The following is a 24,057-nucleotide window of genomic DNA, read 5'->3' as shown; positions in this document are numbered from 1 at the left end:
AAACTAAAGCCATGGCAAACTTCAAGGTGTCTAAAATCACTCCACAAAATTTCAAGTCCATCCAATAAACATCAAGAATTTCACAAATCTTTTAAATTCATGAGTCACAAAAGGTCTACAATTGGTCAAACAGAAAGGAAATTCTCAAACAAATTGGAAATGCACTCAAAAATTCTACAAAAATTCACACTCAAGCTTAACATCCAGAGGAATCAACATGCGAAAAATCAGATTATTTGGCAAATGAATGGCATGGTAAATAAAATCATCAAACTGGACAAGAAATGGTGTGACACACATTGTCACATCTAGATTGATCAGCTCATATCTCACAAACCAGAAATGCAAAAATTTCAAACTCAATTCCAAAATGTCACTTAGGATCTCTAGTTTGTGCATGCAAAATTTCAAGAATTTTGGATTAAGCATCATCATTTCACAACCAAAATAGTAACCAATGTGCAAGCAAACACATGTATGAACAAACCCTAGGCCATGTTAAAAACCACACGTGCACAATTTTTGTAAAAATCACCCTAAAATAGTAGACATGATAAGGATCATTGTGCAAAAAATTCCAGTCAATTTGGATAATTATTCATAGACTTATGATTTTTGGAATGAAAGGAAAAAATAAAAAAACATATGCAAAGCATGTTCATGAATGGATGAAATGAATAAATAAATTGCCAAGGCCTAATGATGAATTGCACTCGCTCAGTATCGAACTGAGGAGAAGTTTGAAAATGGCGCCCTTCCAATGAAACTCACCGTTTCATTAAAGGTGATGTGGCAGCGCCTTTTAACCTCAGCCAACCAAAACGACACGCTTACGCCTGCGTGGACCAACACATGGGCTCTAACAGCCAAACGCACGCAGCAAGCCAATCAAACAGATCAAACGCGTGAATCTGGAAAAACCTAGGGTTCTTCAATGTGTTCTTCATCCAAATCCAGCTCAAGAACAATTGTTCACCAAAATTAACAAAATCTATATCACTAGAATCCTCTCTCAATGTACATTAAAAATCTCAAATCAATTTAATCTAATTCCTCCTAAATTAAAAGATTTGATGAAAAACATTTTTGTGCATGAAACTTAAAATCCACATAGCTTGTTCATTTCTACATGAAATTCAATGATTCAACTTGCAATTTACTCTACTAAGAAAGATCTATCAAACACATATATCAATTTCAAGAATCATCATGCTCGAAAACTGACCTTGATTGGATGGCAGAGTTGAAACACGTGGATTCTGGCTTGAAAAGTCAAAAACAGAAGTTCTTCAATGCTTGTACAAATGAATGGAGTAAGGTTTGAGTGTTGATTGTGAAGGATCTAGCTGAAAACTCGAATTGCCATTGAAGAAGCTTGATGCAACAGTTCTTGAATTGGCTTGGAAATCAATGGATCTTGCTTCAAATAGCTTCCATTATGCTCATGGATGAAGGATTGATGAAGATCTTGGCACGGTTTGTGAAGAAAATTGCAGAAAAAGTGAGAGAGAAAAAATGCAAAGTTTTGGATCTAGATCTCAATTTCCAAATTCTGTTATGATTAGCAATGAAACAGTTATGATTTAGCTTTTATATGTGACGTTAAACATGTTGCTAATCAAGGTTAAGCCAAAATGCAAGATTAATGAAAAATGCAAATGTATGGCAAATTGATCAATCCACCCTCATGTGCAAGAAACCCTTGCTACAGTGCACGAATTTTTAATCAAACACACTCCAAATATCATGTAGTAGCCAAATGTAAAGCTTGGAAGTGTGAAAAATGCATAATTCTCAAATTCACCTTTTCCCACCAAAATTCAAATTCAATTCAAGTGGAAAATCCAATTTTTTTTGTGATGAGATTTGATGAATGGTAATGCATGATTATGATAGAGCATATCAAAAGTGAAGTGTTCCAAAAAGAACCACATGATTTGGCCATTTGGTGTGAAAGTTATCTAACTTTGAAGTTCAAAATTTCTTGACAATGATTTGATCATAACTTGCCAACCACAAATGAGAAATTCATGTTCTTGGACTTTTTGGAAAGGTGAGAGCAAGATATTCAACTTTCATGTTGGATAAAATTTCATTTGAAGTATTCTTGGACATGTAATTTTGAGGAGAAGACCTTTCCATTTTTGGCAATTTAGAATTACAAGTCACTTTCTATTTTTGGAAAGTTTTCATCTGACTTTATTTTCTTCATTGTTGATGTTTGAAATGTCAAATGAAACTTGTTTGGACATGAATGAAGTGTCTCTAACCTTCTCCCACCTCCAAATCCATCAGTTGACTTGTGGTTGACTTTTGTTGACTGATAGATGAATGGGCTATGCATAGATGAATTTGAGCCTCAATCTCCTGATGAAATGGCTCAAACATGAAACCCTAGCTTCCATAAGCTCAATAAAACCATAGCATGACCCCTCATCTCATTGAAAGACCTCATCCCCTTGACAAGCCCTGATTGGCACAACGCAGATGATTAGGGTTGACCAGAGGTCAAAACCCTAATCCCAAGGAACTGATCAAGCACAATGAACCTCTTGGTGATGACAAGACCATGATGATGATGATGTACCATTTCAACCAAGATGATGATCAATCTCCTTGAGGAACCAAGAAACCCTAATTTGAAACACCAACCCCCAGGTGGCTAGTGATCAATTCATGAAACCCTCAAGCTTGAATATCTTAACCTCTTTATCTTCTGATCAAGACTTGGGAGGATGACTTGCTCCATGTTGCCACATGATATGCAAAAATGCAATGACTAATGACCTAAAAAATGAAATGCAATATGCTAAGCTAGTCCCAAGAGATGAGGGCAAATTTTGAGGTGTTACAATTATGAGCCGATGAAGTTTGATTTTCTAGATGAAGACATCATGTTCCTCAAGATGAAAGACTGTGAAGAGCCAGTTGTTGAAGAGGGACCTGATCCAGACGAAAAGTGGACTTTAATGTTTGATGGGGCCGTCAACGCCAGAGGAAGTGGAATTGGTGTTGTCATTACAACTCCGAAAGGTGCCCACATGCCTTTCACCGCTCGTCTGACTTTCGAGTGCACCAATAATGAAGCTGAGTATGAAGCCTGTATCTTGGGTATTAAGCAAGCCATTGATTTGAGAATCAAGACTTTGGACATCTTCGGAGATTCAACTCTAGTGATCAATCAAGTGAATGGTGATTGGAACACTCTCCAGCCTACTCTGGTCCCCTACAGAGATTACACGAGAAGACTGTTGACTTTCTTCACAACAGTAAAGTTGTACCATATACCTCGTGATGAGAACCAGATGGCAGATGCTCTTGCTACTCTATCCTCCATGATCACGGTGATCCGTTGGAACCATGCTCCCAAGATCGACGTGATGCGCCTTGATAGGGCCGCGTATGTGTTTGCTGCTAAACTGGTAGTTGATGACAAGCCCTGGTATCACGACATCAAGTGCTTTCTGAAGAATCAAGAGTACCCTGCAGGGGCATCCAACAATGATAGAAAGACTTTGAGAAGATTGGCAGGCAGTTTCTTCTTGAACAAAGACGATGTTCTGTATAAGAGGAACTTCGATATGGTTTTGCTCAGATGCATGGACAGACACGAAGCAGACATGTTAATGCAGGAAGTTCATGAAGGCTCCTTCGGTACTCATGCCGGCGGACATGCAATGGCTAAGAAATTATTTAGAGTAGGTTATTACTAGATGACCATGGAATCTGATTGTTTCAAATATGCTCGGAAGTGTCATAAATGCCAGATTTATGCTGATAAGGTGCATGTGCCGCCAAATCCTTTGAATGTGATGTCTTCGCCGTGGCCTTTTTCTATGTGGGGCATTGATATGATTGGAAAGATTGAGCCGACTGCCTCCAATGGGCACCGCTTCATCCTTGTTGCCATCGACTATTTCACCAAGTGGGTCGAAGCAGCGTCATTTGCGAAGGTCACCAGACATGTGGTTGCCCGTTTCATCAAGAAAGAAATCATTTGTCGCTATGGGATTCCCGAAAGAATCATTACTGATAATGGTTCTAATCTCAACAACAAAATGATGAAGGAGTTGTGCCAGAGCTTCAACATTCAACATCACAATTCTTCCCCTTACCGCCCTAAGATGAACGGTGTTGTTGAAGCGGCAAATAAGAACATAAAGAAGATTGTGCAGAAGATGGTCGTTACGTACAGAGATTGGCATGAGATGCTACCCTTCGCCTTGCATGGGTACCGTACTTCAGTACGTACATCGACCGGGGCAACCCCTTACTCCCTTGTGTATGGTATGGAAGCAGTCCTACCTATTGAAGTGGAAATTCCTTCTCTAAGAGTCCTGTTGGATGTCAAGTTAGACGAAGCTGAATGGATTCGGACAAGGTTCAATGAGTTGAGTCTTATCGAAGAGAAGCGAATGGCAGCCATTTGTCATGGGCAGTTGTATCAAAGTCGGATGAAGAGAGCCATTGATCAAAAAGTGCGTCCTCGATGCTTCCAGGTCGGAGATTTGGTGTTGAAAAGGATCCTTCCTCCTCAGACAGATCACAGGGGCAAGTGGACTCCTAACTATGATGGACTGTATATTGTCACCAAGGTTTTTGATGGTGGGGCCTTAATGCTTGCAACGATGGATGGTGAAAACTTCACTTCCCCGGTGAACTCAGACGCAGTTAAAAAATACTTCGCATAAAATAGACCCGCTGGACAATAAAAAGAGTAGTCCAGGCAAAAATGGGCATCCCGGTGAACCAAGAAAATGAAAAAGGTTCGGGCAAAAATTAGGGATTAAAAGTGAAAAGATTGTACACCCGGTAAGTTGAAAACCTGAAAAGGCAACTTAGGCAAAAATGGGTATCCCGGTGGATTGAAAACCCAAAAAGGGTGATCCAGGCAAAAGTTAGGGATTAAGCGAATGACTGCGTTCTGAGTAGTTCTGAATCTCATCTCGTGTCAATGATTGGAAACTTTTAAAGGATAGGAAACAGTCCGATCACTCTTTCAGAAAGCTGATCATCTGGAGGATTTTGAAGACGAGCAAGTCATAGCAGAATTAGAACCCAATAAAACTCCATTTCACATTGCCATTAGATTAATGTCTGTTTTTATCTGTTGTGCGATTACCTCTTTCCAGGGATTGCTTCCTGATGTAAATGCCTATTCAGAGGCCATTCAATCAATAAAATCATGTTATTCAGTATATCTCTGTTTTCATTTTCATTTTTCTGTTTTGTTTGCAAAAATGATGTCCGAATTTTTTGATAAACATTGCATCATGACACATAAGAGCTTTACAGGTACATGCTTAATAAACATTTAAAATTGCTGTAAATTTTAAGTGCTTTGGATCGTCTATTCAGAACAGGTACCCTCGGGGCATTTCCTTAAAATCCCCTGCAGATGATCGTGAATGTTTTCCCAACAGACGAATTCGGTATCTTATCCCTGCAGAGCTGATCAGAGTGTTGGATTCTTCAATCCCCGGCAGGTTCTCACCACTGTACCTCCCCTCAAGCGGTGGTTTCAGATTATACACTCCCCAGTAGAGTTGGCAGTGTCAGACTATATACCCCCAGCGGAGTTGACAGTGCCAGACTGTATCTTCCCAGCAGAAGCGGCTGCTCCTCAGAGTTCGAGGCCAGATCGATAATCCCAATGCCAGATCCATGGTTTCTTTCCTTGAAGCAGAACCTCGGTACCGTATCGGTGTTTGCTTCCCCTGCTGAGTCATCTCTCGCAGATCGTGGTTGCCAGAACCACTATCGCTTTCCCCAACAGCAGGTTTTCAGTGCCGTTCTCTCCCCAGTCAGAATCTCGGTATTTCGTCATTGCTAGAACATCGTGTGGCGGGTCATTTCCCCACAGAATTCTTTGCGCTGTGCATCTCCAGCAGCCTTGCCAGGGTCCAAAAGATGGTGATCATTTCCCCAGCAGATCCCTTTGCCTCAGCTTGGCATTCTACCCAGCATTTCGCATCCCTGCATGTAGAATCATATTGCATTGCATCCTCCCAAATCGCGTAGCATTTCCATTTTCATGGAGCATTACGCCATTGAAAAATTCTAACATACGCATGTAAGCATAAAACATTCTCGGTATCCCAAGTGATAAGCCAGAAGTTGTTTCCAGTACTCAGACTGAAGATTGTTCATGACTTACCTTTATTATCCCTAGCAAGTGTCATTTGCCCATGCGCCGCCTCTATTATCGTTCCCTATTTCTGCCGATGCTGACAGGCATGAAGTTTCCGGTATTCAGACCGAAGTGGCGTTCAGGCCAGTTTTCCGATGTTCAGATAGAAGAAGTTTCCGACATTCAGGTCGATGCAACTTGTGGCGTTCAGGCCAGTTTTCCGATGTTCAGATCGAAGAAGTTTCCGACGTTCAGGTCGATGCAACTTGTGGCGTTCAGGCCAGTTTTCCGACGTTCAGGTCGATGCAACTTGTGGCACTCAGGCCAATTTTCCGATGTTAGATCAAAGAAGTTTCCGACGTTCAGGTCGATGCAACTTGTGGCATTCAGGCCAATTTTCCGATGGTCAGATCGAAGAAGTTTCCGACGTTCAGGTCGACGCAACTTGTGGCATTCAGGCCAGCCTCTCGGTTTTCAGACCGATATTAATGATCTCATATCTCCCGATGTTCAGATCGAATTCTTTTTCGGTATTCAGACTGATGAGCGGCATTTAGGCCATGGTTATTTCTGTGTTACCATTTATTTTGGTATCCAGGTTAACATTCTTTTTCGGTATTCAGACTGACTCTCACCGTACCAGACGGATTCTTCTTTCAAGACCACCTCTTTGCCGATTCTGACAGGCATTGTTACTTCACTTCACTTCAGTGCAAATTTTCGGGCTTTTATTGTATTCAATCCCTTGATACCTCGAAAGCACGAAAGCCGCTACTATCTTCTTTCTAGGTCTCTAGTTGATTGAATATGGGCAGCTGTAATACCCCAAAATTTATCCTACATTTTCCTAGAAGCATACGCTTTACACCTCATGCATGCATTCATTTTTAGGTCATTTAGCATTTGCATTTCATCATGGCAATCGGAATCGGATTCAAGAAGCTTGAACATCATCCAAGACACTTTGTGGGCTCTATTTAGATGATCAGTCAACACAAGGGAAAGACTTGAGTTACTTCCAACAGGCGTCTATTCGTCAATTAAAACGTTAATCTTAAAGGAGCAAAGGTTTGTTCATGAGCTGTCATGCTCGCTAGGCGAAGCCCACGTGTTTTGAAAAAAAAAACGAATAAATAAATAAATAAATAAATAAATAAATAAATAAGTAAATAAATAAAAGAAAAAATCTTGGACTTGGACCTCTCTCATTTGAGCCCACAGGTCCACAAAAATCAAGTTATAAATTCAGAGTTTCAGTGAAACAAAAGGAATTCTATTCCTATTACCCTGGCTGGAAAAAGATAGTGAGAGAAGAGCTAACAGAGTTCAGAGCAGCCTCCAAACCCTGAAGGGAACTCAACTGCACAGAATCACCTTTGCCTCACATAAACCCTAAAGATTGTTTTGTAAACCTCACGGGTGCAACTCAATTTCAATCAAGCTCTCCAATCAGGTTTGCCCTTATTCCCATTACCTTTGAGCTTTGAATTTGAATACTCTGAATGTTTGAGGTATTATGGGTGAATTTGATACCCTTTTGATGCATGTCTTTTTTGTGAATTTTAATGGCATGATTCATGTGGTTACATTTTGATTTGGGGGCAACCCTTGATTACCCTATTTTTTTTGTCTCTAACCTGTTTGTTGAGTTTCTGTGAGGGCTCACATGACTTTTGCAGGGATAACTTGCGTGATTTTCCACTTTATTTGTGGGATACCCCCTGGAGGTTCATTCCGGTTACCTGTACTGACCCACTTTCTTTGATGATGTTAGCTTGGAGGGATCTCAGGGTTTATCGTTCCTTTAATTGCTGTTACCTCGGATCTTCATCCGTGTGGTACCTTTTACATTTTCCCCGCATTTTACTGCTTTCCTAGCTGGAAGACCTCGATAGGAGGCAATGTTTTTGTGTGTTTATCTTTTTTTACAGGTTCCTTCGTCCAGGACTGCCTTTTTGCATGAGCATCCCTAACCCTACCAACTCATTGATTTTTCTTCTCCTAAACACACGTTTACTCCTTCTACTACAGGTGAGTAAGTCTCCAAAGGTCGAGCATCCGGTAGATTGCGTAGTGACGTCGTTCGTCCAAAACCCAATCCATAACCCCTTAGTTAGCCGAACTACGGCTTGCTCTGATTCTCATTCCAGATGCGATACGTAGGCATAAGACGCGATGTCTTAGCGAGCACAATTACCCTTAACCCCTAGGTAGCCGAGCTACGGAGACTCTGATTCTCATATTCAGATGAGATACGTATGCAGTGGATGCGACATCCGCGCGAGTCATTTTCATTTAACCCTTTTTTAGTAAACAACACAGATAAACTCACACCCTTTAGACAAGAACTACAAAAGTGGATCCCGTAGAGTACTACGGATGCGTAGGGGTGCTAATACCTTCCCTTCGCATAACCGACTCCCGAACCCAAGATTTGGTTGCGAGACCCCGTCTTGTCCTTTCCTTTTGCCAGGTTTACTTTGAGCATTTCCTTTCCCTCCTTTGGGATAAATAATGCACGGTGGCGACTCTTCTGTCATTTTCTTTCGCCTGTTTGTTTTTTCGCACACTGTATTTTTCAGGTTGCGACAGGTACGTAGGCACAAGTCCGAAGGTCTTGCCAAACACAAAAAAATATAATTAATGAATTATTTTCTCATCCCCACACTCTATTTATTGCAAATATCTTTTATACCAAAAACACTTACACACATAAAAAAGGGCTCCCTAGGAGTACCTAAAACACTTTGGGTGCTAACACCTTTCCTCTGTGTAACCAACCCCCTTACCTATAATCTCTGGAATTTTATTAGTTTTGATTTAAAAACTTCTTATCTTTGGGTTTTATTCGTACTTTTCCCTTTTCCCTTGGAAACAAAAAAAGCACGGTGGCGACTCTGGTTTTATTAACGTTAAGTTTATCCATAGCTTAATGGACATGTATTTACCGCTACAAGCTATTTTATAATGTTTTTGTTCTTTTTATATAAGAAAGTAAAAAAGGAAAAAAAAGTAAAAGGGAAGAATGTAAATGACATGAATGTAAATGACATAAATGTAAAGTTAGGTTTTAGCACAACTAATATGACAATGTTAGTATTAATGAGGATTCAACTGAGTCGAGGCAATTTAGTGTTATGTTAAGCAATCGTAAGTGGACTTATTTAGAAGTCACGCCTATTTGAGGCCTGTCAATAACAACTTATGTGTCATACATGTTAGAAAAATGATACAAAAACCATTCTCCTAAAACAATGTAACACAATAGTTAAAACAAAAGAATAAGAGAGATGGAGATGTTGGAGCTTAGGCCAAATGAGATTCACTTGTGCGTTTTGAGATATTCTTTATGCCAAATGATCTTCTTATGGTGAAGAATAAAATTCAAAAAGAATGAAATCAAAAGCATGCCTGAGTTGAAAATGGCATGGATGGAAAGTTGGGGTCGTGACCTGAAATTCTGGGTCAGGCATTAGGTCGACCAAGTCTTGGGCCTACTTTTGTGCATACATAGGAATCTTAGCAAATTCCAAAATTGATAGACTTAGAGGCACAATTGATGTTTGACCCTTGAAAAAAAGTTACAGAGGAGTTAAAATGTGACATTTGGCTCAAAGTAGATTCCAAAAATGTTGCGAAATGAGAGTGTTATAGTGTTTGGACCAAGTGACATGCAATACTTGATTTTAGGTCAACCATGCATGTACCAACTTGTGATTTTTTTGCCATTTCTTGCATCCAAGGGCCCAATAATGAACACTTGAATACCAAATGAAGGAAACTTGATTCTTTGATTGCAAGTCCCTACCTTGTACAATAAGATAAAGGAAACAACACATATTTTTATTTTGAATAAGGTAAGCAAAGTTAGAATGCAGCAAGCAAAAAGGTAAACACAAAGGGTGCTTGATGATCTCCCACAAAGGCAAATCCAAAGAGGTGAAAGTTAGGAGGACACCATGCTTGTGATATTGGTTGAAATGCAAATGATATGATAGGTGGAATCTTAGGGGTAAAATTAAGGTTTGACACTAATCAAGGTAGATGCAACAATTGCAAGATCAAACAACAATATTCTAAAGATGTTGAAACATTCTGAATTGTTGGTGATAAAATATCATGTTATATTTAAGTTTATATATATATATATATATATATATATATATATATATATATATATATATATATATATATATATATATATATATATATATATATATTATGTTATGTTATGTATTTTGTGTGTTATAACAAATATCTATGTTAAATTATGGTTTTTATTCATCCTCTGTCTAAAATTGTTTATGTTTTAATGATTACAAGGTAGAATCCAATTTTTGAAATTCGGATAAACCCTTTAACTTTGATTTTCCTGGTTCTAAGATTGGGTGTGGGAGTGGTCTGTTAGGGTGTGCACGAAATTCAATTTTTGTATGTTGTTAATCCAGATTTCGAAATTCGAACATATACTTACATATGATTTGACTTGCTTCAGAGATAGTGATATATTTTTATGTATTTGGTGTTGTGTGAGAATATGGATAGAAATAGATCTAGGAATGGGGTTGAATAAACCATTTTCCCTTAAGATAGTTTCAAAAACATTTTAGGTCCCATAGACGAAATCAGAGATTTTAAGAAGCACGTAAGCAAAACACAAAAACAAGAGAGTTTGGAAGCATCTCAATGAATTAGACAGTGTGAAATAGTACAAGATGTTACTAAGGGCTTGATTGATTCTAATGCAAGTCAATCACAAGACAACCAAATCCACTTTAAACAAAGCAATTTAAAAAATCTTCACATAGATATTCTATCAAGCCATAATTGGATTCATGATATTTCTATAAGATTGATACACCACATACCTAAGCTTATACATAAAATCTCTATAAGAAAAGTCTATCTTATGTTGCATACAATCAATGTAACTATGCAATATATGCAATAGTAATATTAATGGATGCAAGTAAGTTAATGGAGTTAAGGGAAGAAGAAAAGATACACATAGATATATAATGGTTCGAAATTCGTCCTCGCTTTGCCTAATCCACTTTTCAATGACCACTGGAAAATAATCACGATCTTCCCCTACTTTGATAGGTTTGATACAAGCATTTTGGTTATAACGTCTATTAATGTAGACACTCAAACTGCTAACAAAAACAAGATCTCTAAAAGATATTGATCCAAAAACTTTTCTATCTACAATAACCTATTCCAAGTATTTGTGTGTGGAAATCCACCTGATCCCATTGATTTCTTATCCAAGTGATTAACATTAGCTAAGCATTTATTGGATAACTTCCAACTTTGTTTGCGAGCAATCTTTTTCCAACGCCACCAAAGAAGGAAAAACTTGAAACTCCGCCTTATAGACCGTTGATACTTGATCTCGCCAAATTATTCCTTGGATTATATATAAAAACTCCTTTCTTGATTGATAATAAAGAAGACCAAACCGCATTCAAGAAATTATACTTGCACATGTTACAAACAACAAAGTCCATTAAAAAACATTACATACCCTAATGTACCACTAGTTTCCTTCAATCACCCAATTTTTAGAGATGAAGGTCCTCAACAATGGAAAAGACTAAGGATGAAAATGATGAACAGTTCCAGAATATCTCACAAATCAATCTAAGAACACAAGATGTTAGTCAAGGGATTAGATGAATGTGAATGAACAACACACACTCAAGGTTCTCTCGAATTTCTGGGTAAATGGGTCTTGGTTCTTAATTATTATCATGAACTTGATCAATCATGATGATCACACAAGATTAATTAACCCATTCTCTCTAATTCACAAGAAATAACAATAAATTGCACAAGAACAAGATGCAACAAAAAAGTGAATCAGACATGGGTTTCATTCAAGAAGTTGTTCTAGAGAAGAAGAGAAATATTCATGGTGATGGGTATAGACACACTAAGAAGAAAAGAGAAGATTACATTTATGTCTCTATGGGTTTCACCCATATGTTTCACTCACTTGTTGCTTTCAACAAAGAAATAACTATTTAAATGGATGAAAATGGGTCTTGTGAAGTTTTTATTCGAATTAAGAAGAAACTTTGGTTTAAATCAATTTGAGAAGAGCCCAAATATGAATTCATGAAAACAGTTGATTCAAAATAATTTTTACACTTGATTCAGATCACATAAGGTTGTGATTCAAATCATGTTTTTTTATTCAAACCAAATGGTCTAGAGGCAATTCCCATGTTTCACACAGCTTCTGATTCGAATCATGTTTTATACTTTATATGAATCAAGCAACTAAAAATCTAGATTTAAGAGTTCTAACTTGTGATTCAAGCCACGCATGATGAAATGACAAAGTAGCAACTTGATAGACTAAAAAGCAACAATATCATGGATCAAAATAATCTTATTTAATTGAGCAAGGAGGGTTCTTAGTGGTACAACACATAATATCCGAAGCGATTACAATACAAATGAAATATGATTAACGTACACGCAAATGAATATTAAATTAGAGGCAAATTACAAAATCGCAAATAGTCTAAAACAACTATATTCAAATTAACAAAAACATCAAAACACGTAAACAATATCATACGATACCGTGACTTCACTTGTACTCTCCCCCTTTTTGATGTTTGGTAAATTTGAGATATTATTGTTGATCATTTATTCAAGAAGTTATTTGGAGTTTGATGGATGAAATGAATCCAATGAACTAGTCTACAATACTTTGCTTGAGTTGTAATAGCTATAAAGCCCCCATGTGTTGAACACTTAATACACGTGGATATTGACAATATCTTGATACCTTCCCCCTTTGACAAATATTAAAAAGAGAGAAAAAATAGAGAGGAAGCACACGCAAACAGTTGAATCCAAGATAAAGAAAAAACCAAAACTATAATGTCATACTTAGTGAACTAAACAAACACCATACAAATCGCATACGAAATTAACTATCACAAATACACAAATTTAGTAAATATATCAAGAATAAGATAACATCAAGTGAATAAAAGAATATCCTACATATGTGACTAATACTTTTCACAAGATACATATCCTAAAATAGTAGTTAAATGTCACAAAATAACCAGACAATCAAAATAACATAAATATCCATATATGATATGCTATGTATGGAAAGCAAAAAGAACAAAATCATGGAACGGTAGTTGAATCATCATAAGGTGGTGCAATAGTTGTGAAATTAGGATATGCCTTAATATCAGGAGAACCAATGTTAAGAACGACGGATCTACTCAGGTGGTCAACAACACTTCTCATAGACTCCTCTTGAGAAACTACTCGAGCTTCAGAAGCTTGCATATCAACCTGAAACTCAACCTTCAACTCACTCTTCAGCTTCACTCGACTTTCTTCACTTTCCTTGGCCACACTATCAATGTGTGCCATGATCCTTTCTTCCCTTATCTGTTTGTCAACCAAAATCCTCCCAACCAACTCATTAAGGTAGGATTTCAAATCAGAAGAAAGTGAACTAGAAGAATATGATGACGATGAAGAAGAAGAAGAACTAGCACCCTCAACAAATGGATCCTTAGTAGGCTCCACAACCTTGTCGTCATAAACTTTCTAGCCAGATTCCTCAAGGTGGTGGTAGTTACCATCAACGTCCCTGTAGTACCTCATTTTTGAGATAACAGTTTCATCTAGAATTTTAGGAGCCTCAACCAGGTCCACTTCTTTGGAAATAAACTTTACCCAATGAAGCACCCTATCGACAATGAACTTTACCCATTTGAGTCCACTATCAGTAATAAGATCCTACATCAAGTAGAAATCATTATCATCAACTCTTTCCCAATTCTTTGGTTTCCTGTAAAGAATTTCGACAATAAACCAATGCAGCAGGCGCATGTCAAACTTGACTTGACTTATGCCAAAGTTTAACAGGACAGTGTTTTCATAAACAAACTTAGATATGGAGAGAACAAAATAAATCCTATCATAATCAGATGATCTAGAAATATCCATATTAGAACCACCAAATGTCAAACGAAAGTACTTAGTGAAATCCATGTAATGGAACTTAATAACCTTTCTATCCATAATAACCTGCTCCAAGCATTTGTGTGTGGCAATCCACCTGATCCACCAGTTCCAGAATATCTCACAAACCAATCTAAAAACACTAGGTGTTAGTCAAATGATTAGATGAATGTGAATGAAGAACAGACACACACAAGGTTCTCAAATTTTTTGGTAAATGGGTCTTGGTTCTTAATTTTTATCATGAGTTTGATCAATCATGACGAGCACACACGATTAATCAACTCATTCTCTCTAATTCACATGCAACAACAACAAATTGCACAAGAACAAGATACAAAACAAAAATGATTCTTTACATGGATTACACTCAAGAAGTTGTTCTAGAGAAGAAGAGAAAGATTCATGATGATGAGTATAGACACACTAACAAGAGAAGGCAAAATTACATCTTTATCTCTACGGGTTTCACCCATATGTTTCATTCACTTGTTTCTTTCACCAAAGAAACAACTATTTAAATCAAAGAGGAAAATGGGTCTTTTGAAGCTTTGATTTGAATCAAGAAGAAACTTTTATTCAAATCAGTTTGAGGAGAGCCCAAATATGGATTCATGAAGATAATTGATTCAAATCAATTTTTACACTTGATTCAAATCATGTTTATTTTGTGATTTTGATCAAATGATCTGGATGCAATTCCCATATTTCACACGACTTCTGATTCGAATCATGTTTTACACTCGATTCGAATCAAGAAACTGAAAATCTATATTTAAGAGTTCTAACTTGTGAGTCAAGCAACACTGGATGAAATGATAAAGTAGCAACTTGCTAGGCTAAAAATAATAATATCATGGGTCATAATACTCTTATTTAATTGAGCAATGAGGGTTCTTAGTGGTACAACACATAAGAGACGAAGCAATTACAATACAAATAAAATATGAATAACGTACACACAAACGAATATTAAACGTGAGTTAAATTACAAATACGCAAATAGACTAACACAACTATATTCAAATTGATAAAAACATCAAAACACATAAGCGATACCATATGATACCGTGACTGCACTTTCGCTCTCCCCTTTTTTTAATGTAAATTTGAGATATTATTGTTGATGATTTATTCAAGGCGTTATTTAGAAAAAAGAGAGAGAGAGAGAGAGAGAGAGAGAGAGAGAGAGAGCATATCCATACATACTTTTGTTGTAAACTTCATCTTTAGGGGTTCAGATGGGTATCCATTGGGTATGGTGATTTCAATATGAATTCTCGATCCCGGAGCGCCAAATTTGTGGCATTTAACAAGCTACGTCTAAATGCGAGAAACGTCTATCATCTTGAATCTGAAAATAATTATAAACAAAAACTTAAACTCAAAAAGTGTGATTGAAAATTAACAAAAATAAGATATTGTATCCATTTTGTCTTGAGTTTTTACTTTAGTGACCTCTCGACGACTTTTGTTCACATGGTCAATACATGTGATATGGGTTTGGCTTCTGTTTAGATGAAGGTGACAATGTAGTCGACCGAAACAAAAGCTTCATCATTGAAATTGCATTAGTTTTACCGAGTTTTATGTTGAGCGTCAATTATACTTGTGAAAAGTAGAAAAAAGATGATTGTGCTCAGGAAAGCAATCACATGAGAGTTTGTGTTGGTTGATTCTGTGAAAATGAATGGATCCTCCCAATCCAGAGATTTGGATATTACTAACTAAAACTATGGACCGGATTAAGATAAGAAAGTCTTCCCCAAACACTACGCCAAAAAAGACCTATGAGAGCGCTTTTTTTGGCCTTTAAAAGCGCTTAAAAGCGCTGCCGTAGGTGGCGCTGCTATAGGTTTTAGCAGCGCTTTTTGTTTACTAAAAAGCGCTGCTAAAGGTTGTCAATAGAGAGCGCTTTTTAGTAAAAAGTGCTGCTAAAGGTGGTATATAGACAACCTTTAAGAGCGCTTTTTACTAAAAAGCGCTCTCTATTGACAACCTTTAGCAGCGCTTTTGAGTAAAAAGCGCTCTTAAAGGTTGTCTATATACCACCTATAGCAGCGCTTTTTACTAAAAAGCGCTCTCTATTGACAACCTTTAGCAGCGCTTTTTACTAAAAAGCGCTGTCTTTTCCTCTAGTAAAATAACAAAACGCTGCCTTCAGTTTAAGCCTACCATTTCAACCTGTAATATTTTTTGGGAATAATCCCATAAACCTGTAAATCAAGCCTCTCTAATTCAAGCATTTGGAGTCATAATTCAAGCATTTGTAATTTTTTAAACCAACACAAGCAAACCAACATAAGAATGAACACATTTGGAGTCATAATTCAAGCAAACCAACACAAGGATAGATAGGCACTGAACACATTTGGAGTCATAATTCAAGCATTTGTAATTTTTTAAAGCAAACCAACACAAGAATGAACACATTAATCTATCCATGAAATTAAAGATATCACTAAAATTATAAAGAACTATACACAAGTCAAAACTAATATGTTATACGGCCTATTTGGAGTCATAACTAATCTGTTAAAAATATAAAGAACTATACACTTGCCAACCAGAAACCATTCTTCATCAAAGTATTCATGTTATTTTGAAACCATTATATACTAATTAATCTTTTCTCAATAAAATATTGACACAATTCCTCCTTGATTTGTTCCAACTGCAGTCTCGTGTAATGAGCACACTTGTATTCATCAAAGTACTACATAACAAAACATAATATGCATGATTTAGTTAAAAGTAATAAATAATATGAAATATTCGATAAATATTAAAACAAATCCTAAGTTATAAATCCATACCGTGATTGGAATCTCTATTTGATTCATATTAATGATTTCCCTCATAAACCTCATTACAAAGTATCCGCAATCGATACCGTTGCGCTGTAGAGGACACTACATAGAAAAAAAAATAAGAATGTATAGTTATCTTTTCTTATCAAGTAGCATCACTATTATAAGCAAAATTGTGAAAATTAAAGTACCTGCACTTTTATCCACGTAATGTTGCTGGATTTAGTACGTGGTACTCGAGCTTGTCTTTGAGATCGGAACACTTTTATTGATCTAACAAAATAAAAACATATATTTAGAACAATCTCACATAAATATACACGAATATTTAGAACAGTCTCACTTACGTATCAACTAATTGCTTCATATCCGGATAATTTGTCCATTCACCATCTATCGAATTCAGAAAATATACCACTTCTTTTAAAGGATCAATAGCAAGCAACAACCAGTGACACCTATAAATTAAAACAAAAGTTTATATGGAAATTTTTTACGTAAAAGAAACAATTAAAGATTAGAATAAACTTAGAATTAAAATCTAACCCTGAATTATACGGCCAAAGATACAAGTTGTTTGTACTGCTGGCCATGAATCTCTTGACTAAGTACTCTCTACATGAATCCGGTTCCCTACAAATTAATATTTTTCATTTCAAAATGTGAAGCAATTTGGAATGCAATATGTAGTTGGACTTTCATATTGATCAGTTTGCTATTATTGGACTATTACTACTCAGCTGTACTATACTTTACTGCACACCTTACTATTTCCCATGAGAGTTGTGTAAACAGTAACTAGCTGAAGTGCATTCAGTCAGATCTCAGATTCAGTTATGACAGCTTCTACTGTGATAGATAGGAGCCACCTTTTGTAAAGTAACAATCAGAGTTATCGATAGCGGCGCTACCCCAGGATAGTTGCCCGGAGCAGTGAACTAAAAAGCAAAATCTTAGTAGTGACTTTAAATGATATTCAAGTGTTTGAGCATCATGCTCCTATATATGCACAAAGATAATTCAACATTACCACCAATATGCTAACATAAAGTTAAATGTTTAAAATCTCATTACCAATACTAGGCATGAAGTGTCGTATTCTCAATGCATGAAGATGGTCATCAAGGATGAAATGCAATAAAACGCAATGGTTCATTATTTTAGCGATAAATCAAGCTACTAATGAAAGAATCTTTTTCATTTTACCAATAACTAACTAGACAGAAAACTTGATTGATATGCTAAATGATCATTCATAGTAGATAGAAAAGAACAAAATTTACCGAATCCTAATTGATCCTTGTAAGAGGAGAAAGGTTCTTGAACATCTTCCTTTGGTGCAATATCCTTAACAAGCTCCTTATATGCTTTCCTCTCAGCTAAATCTTCCAACTTTTTTAACCTTGCTTTCAATTCCTCACTCTTCATACCAAATGATCAACATAAAAAATCAATTACTTGCAGAAATTGTTGAACAATTATAGCAGTATGTAACACAATCTAACAAATCTTTTCCATACCAAATCAATTTAATTAATCATATCTCAAGAACAAATTTTGAAACTAGTGAAATTAAATAAAATCTGAAAATTAATCTCCGTTTATGAGAATTATGAAAAACATGAAAGGTAATGAAATTAGGGTTTGACCTTTTCTCTGGGCTTAGGGCTTGAGAAGACGAAGCCGGTCCCGGATAAGAGTCTGATCAATTCGGGTCTGGTGGATGGATCAGAGGAGATCCAGACAGCACGAAGTGGCTCGTACGGTATTTCGGATTGGATGAGGAGTTCGGAGGAAGTTTGCCGGAGTTGAGAGGAGAGAGTGGGATCGTTGGAGGCTCCGGAAAGGAAAACTCGAATGGAATTGGTACTGGATAGGATCAACCCGACCCGGTTGGAGTTATTTTCAGTAACCATTAGTTGTTTCTCTGTATGCGATGAGGAGGAGCAGAACGGAACTTCGAGTTAGAAAGAGAGAGAAGGAAAACCTGGAAGAAACTTCTTACCGATTGAGGCGGCCAACGACGAAATCCGGCGGCGTTTCCCGGCGAATTGAGGTTCGTTTTGCTGGAGCTGTTGAGCTTCGTTGAGTAGGGTTTTTCCAGGGCAGCGAGAGCTTCGAACGAGAGAGAGTGAAAGAGGGATTTCTGAAAGTCAGGGATTTTGTAATATTAGATTTATTATAATTTTTATAAATGACCTATGAGAGCGCTTTTACCTTAAAAGCGCTTTCATAAGTCTGAAACCCATGAGACCTATAAGAGCGCTTTTACCTTAAAAGCGCTTTCATAAGTGTGAAACTCATAGATGTGAGACTGAGACCTATAAGAGCGCTTTTACCTTAAAAGCGCTTTCATAAGTGGAGACCTATAAGAGCGCTTTTACCTTAAAAGCGCTTTCTTTACATAGGCGAATTTTTTTTCAAGCTATTACAGCGCTTTTTTTAAAAAGCGCTTTCTTTTTGGTGCTGCCAAAAGCACTTTTTGGCGTAGTGAAAACTTCTAAAGAGTTTGTGAATAAATATTGTATAATTTAAAAAATCAATTTATTCCCAAAAGTTTCCAAGACTAATTTGTTGCAAATATCAAACCTAAAAGATCTGATGATATATTTGGTCTATATTTTGCCATAGATATTTAAGCTTTTTTCATGTGAATGAAATAGCAAATTTCCTCACCAAATTAAACACATACGTCGCGTTACTTAGGTCCATATAATCATTGGTATTTGTCCATGTCGAAGATTCTAATATACTGATTTTTGATTTGAAACCAGACCAGTCACAGCATAGTCTACATGTCAAATAAACAGTAGTATTCTATAACTTTCTAGTCCATGTGCTACACAAAAATGCAATCCATCACTTTCAATGTTGAATATTGACTTAGACACTTGAACTGTATAACTTAGATTATATCCTAAAAATAAGGCAAAAGCAATTCAAGTTGCTAACAAATCTGATTCAAAGTACATCTCTGGGGGTGTACCACATAATATGATTACAGCTACTAAACATAGTGTTTGGCTTCATGTTTCATTTTCAGTCACACGATTGGATAATACAAAAATAAATTGAAAAGTACATCTTAATAACTTTCAAAAATACTTCATTTACAAATTCCTTAATAATTCTCCGTCCGCCTAATTGAATTTTGAAATTTTGTCATGTTCATAATAGATAATCTCATCCCATCTTATTTCACCCCATCTTATCGTAAGACAGAATAAATGTCCATCTTATTGTCAATAAGACATTGTCAATAAGACAGAATAAATGTTCATAATAGATCATCTCATCCCATCTTATTTCACCTCATCTTATCGTAAGACAGAATAAATGTCCATCTTATTGTCAATATAGACATTGTCAATAAGACAGAATAAATGAATCAAGACATATTTGTTTTGCCGGCATTATATATATACGGTTCCAAATGAATCTAATTGTTTAAGATATTTTTTTTTGTTGAAGTATAAATGACATATAGTAGTAGGGTATAATAAAGTATGAAGTATGAACACTTGGTCACATGTGCTACAAAACTTTGAAGAAGATATTTTAGGTGAAATAACAAAATATCATAAATGATTAGGGGACTTATATCAATATATCTCATAGAATATCCTTTTTGTCTTGTAGTTCTTATAAATATCTATATTTTTTTTGTTATAGAAAAAAAAAGTAGTCCCTTCACTATGTAAAAATGAGTTGAAGATCTGATTTCTAAATAAGGAAACCTTAAAAAAGTTTTTACCTTAAAAAAGAAAATTGTCTTATAACAGCTATTTTGGAGATCTTCAAAATAGCTTAGCTATCCCATAAGTACAATTAATATTCTAAATATAGAGAAATATATTAATTATAGCATAAACATTAATTTTCCTTTTCATTTATCAAAGTAGTCACAAGTAGAAATGCATATTGAAGGAGCAAAACTCTCAATAAAACCAAACTAAAATTTTACAAGATATCCATCCAAATAGATTAATCTACATAGGATTCTAGAAATGAAATGAAGATGTTACAATAGCAATCTCAAAAGAAAGGTCTTCCTCACTCCAATTCAGTGGTAGTTAGAAATTTACTCCAAAGAAGAAACTAAGACATTCATGAATAGAAATTTTGAGTTATCAGCTCAAATTTCTCTGAACAAATGAGAGGAACCAAACTAATGATGATTGCGCGATCTTGAAAAATTACTGCTATTCTGAGACTGTTGCATGCTTATGTCAGGAACAAATAGAGCATTATTATCCGATGAATACCGAGGGTTTTTCGGCCAGTATAGCCCGGAAGCCGTAGGAGGTGAAGGGACTTGAGGAACTGTCCAACATGAATCTGGAACGCGGTCCATGTAGTCGTCGTACTCCATTTCCTCGTCGTTGGATCTTAAAACAGGAGAATCGGAATCCTCAGACTTACCACTGTCAGCCTACACAAAGTCATTGGATTAAGAAGATCAGACAAGCATACAACCATAGAGCTTAACATTGTAGTGATCTAGGGTCTTTGGATTGACTTATTTGTCCACAAGTTGTTTTCAATTTATTTTGATGAGCACCTTAAGATAGCTTATAGAAACAGTTTATACCTAAGCACTTCTATGCTAAATGCTTATACTATAAGCGCAAACAGGACCCTATTTCACAATGCTGCTGAAAATGGCTTAACAATAAGGGAAAGAAAGAAACAGAGCACAGGCACTTTAATCAACCAATCATATATCATAAGTACTTAACAACTTTACATTCGCAGACCAAACATTTTCCCGTAATCTAATATGAACATACCCTTGATGATCCATCCATGTAGTTATAGTTCTGACTGAAATCATTTACGCCGAAAAAATCATCGATGGACCAATGTGACATGTTTCCTGCTGTAGAGCCGCCACCATAAGAAACCTTCTCAGTTGGAAATTGCATAACTCTTCCATCTTCAGTAGGAAACATTTCATTGTACTCTGATGACTGAGGCATTTTGGAAGCCTTTCTCGACAAGGAAGAAGATTTTGCATCGGAAGCTTTCTCGCCCGAGTCTGACTTTGAGGATGCGCCGGGATCAGTAGCTTCTAGGCCTACTTTTACACCAGCGAGAAGAAACCTTTGATGTCCTGAGACAAATGCATTTGCAGTGTGTATTGCTAGATCACATTTTCTACAGAGTAATGCGCGATCTTCGAGACAAAAGAAATAGCCGAATGCTTCCTGCAAGATATAAAATAACACACTTCAAGCTCATTCAAACTGAAACAGAACAAAGAGCAAACAAACATGGTTCTTACTAAACAAAAATGCTAACAATGGCCTCAGTGATAAAAAGAAACATTACTAAAAACAAATTTACAAAGTTTTTGACCGCATACAACCACAACAGACTATCTAGCCCGACACTTCAGATTGAACACCGACACATATAGTTACATTACATTGTACTTCCATTTTCTCAAACTGTGTCAGTATTGAGAAGCTGTCCCATCCAAATTTTACCATTCTGGACGGTAAATAAATGAGATGTCACTCAGTTCAAACTCCACGAAACTGAACAAATTGCAAATTCTAAAATAGAAAAATATAAAAAAAAAATCAATTCTGGTTGAAGTCCAAAATGTTATAATCAAAGAAAATAAACATACGATTATCATAACAATTAATCAATACCGAATTTCCCCTTTTCCAAAAACTTACCACTCCAAATTGAATTCATAAAACACCTAGCATTAAAACAAATCAATAAAAAAACATTAAAAAAAACTACCTGACAAATATCACATTTAGGCATATGAGAAGAAGAACTCGAAAGAGGAATTCTCTGATGCTTGCTAGCAAGCTTATTAGCAGCATGAACTTTCTCATCACAATCCCAACACAAGGCCGCTTCATCAGCACAACACATAACCTTAGCTTCTGCCGCTTCACACACGTTACACTGAATCTTCATCCTTTCTTTCTCTATTTCAAATTTTCCGAAATTTCAACGAATAAATAACTACCCAATTGAAGTTTGAATTTTCTCAGAGGAAAGTTAAAGAATGTTCAAGAGAGAGAAAAATAAAAAGGTTTTTGGGAATAACAGACAGAGGAAAAGGGTTTAAGAAGAGTGAGAAAGAAGGAAGAAAAAAATGGAGGATATTTTGAGTCCACGTAGTTCGTGTACACGTGGCAGAATTCTGGTAGTGTCGTGGCATAGGAGACCGCCTTTGCTGGCTTTTCTTCATTATTCATTTCATTCATTGTAACAAGAATTTTATATTTTAAAAATAATCAAAATATCTTTCTAACATTTACAATAACAAAATGTTTATAATTATTGATTTTAAGGAGATATAGGGTTGATTAGTGACTAAATTGAGAGTTGGATTCTCATTTTCAAGATAATAACAACAATACAAATATTATCTTTTAGAAAAAATCAATTTGGACACTTGTGGTTTGAGATAATGGTCAAAGCATTTTTCAAAGTTTCTATTGTAAAAAGGAGCACATATTCTAAACTTGTGTAAGAAATTTCAACATTCATTTTAAAGAATGTTGTCTGTTCAAATTCAATGATACAGTAATATGTGTAACAGTTAATGACTTGACTTTACTTATTTTTATCTTTCTACATGTTCATTGGACATCTCAAAGAACACAATAATTTCATTAATTAGAATAATGTGAAAAATAAAAATGAAGGTAGAGAATCAGACAATTGATATTACCAACCTAATTATGTATATGAATCAAACTTTAAAAATTTATAATCTTTCCGTAAAAGTCTTTAAATTTTTTTAGCCTTAAATATAAATAAATTTTAAAACTATCTCAATATTAATTACTTGATACTATTATGAAATATTAATTTAATGAAAAATATATTAGTAGTTGTGTTAATTCTTTTATATAATATTAAAATATTAATTATATTTTACTATCATTTTTAATAAACATAAAAATTATATTTTTTTACTTATAATTCAGCCTGGAGTAAGACATAGTATTAGTAGGATCAAAAACTAATTAACTAAATTCCAAGAGAATTAGTTAACGTAACTAACCATAGCATAGAAAAAATCAAGGGAAAGAATAATTAATTTTTTAATAAACATAAGATATATCAAATTGTGTT

The 24,057-nt window shown here is 35.8% G+C and overlaps 1 protein-coding gene across 1 annotated transcript; it reads right to left on the bottom strand.

Moving 5' to 3' along the window:
- Positions 1 to 20,868: 20,868 nt before the first annotated feature.
- LOC127086118 (B-box zinc finger protein 22) lies at positions 20,869 to 23,025 on the bottom strand. Its single transcript, XM_051026835.1, has 3 exons — positions 22,705 to 23,025; positions 21,738 to 22,154; positions 20,869 to 21,379 (listed from the first exon to the last, which is right to left on the bottom strand). Exons 1-3 carry the CDS (start codon positions 22,885 to 22,887, stop codon positions 21,116 to 21,118), a joined length of 864 nt encoding a protein of 287 aa, XP_050882792.1. The 5' UTR covers positions 22,888 to 23,025; the 3' UTR covers positions 20,869 to 21,115.
- Positions 23,026 to 24,057: the final 1,032 nt, after the last annotated feature.

The sequence above is a fragment of the Lathyrus oleraceus genome, chromosome 5 (assembly GCF_024323335.1).
Source record: "Lathyrus oleraceus cultivar Zhongwan6 chromosome 5, CAAS_Psat_ZW6_1.0, whole genome shotgun sequence".
In the NCBI taxonomy this organism is placed as follows: Eukaryota; Viridiplantae; Streptophyta; class Magnoliopsida; order Fabales; family Fabaceae; genus Lathyrus; species Lathyrus oleraceus.
This window is presented reverse-complemented; position numbering and strand designations above follow the sequence as displayed.

Excerpts from the sequence above, each read along its gene's own strand:
- LOC127086118 (XM_051026835.1), bottom strand. The coding sequence starts at position 22,887 with ATGAAGATTCAGTGTAACGTGTGTGAAGCGGCAGAAGCTAAGGTTATG. Across the intron at positions 22,155-22,704 it reads CTAAATGTGATATTTGTCAG|GAAGCATTCGGCTATTTCTT; the intron begins GTAGTTTTTTTT and ends TATATCTTGCAG. Across the intron at positions 21,380-21,737 it reads ACATGGATGGATCATCAAGG|GCTGACAGTGGTAAGTCTGA; the intron begins GTATGTTCATAT and ends GACTTTGTGTAG.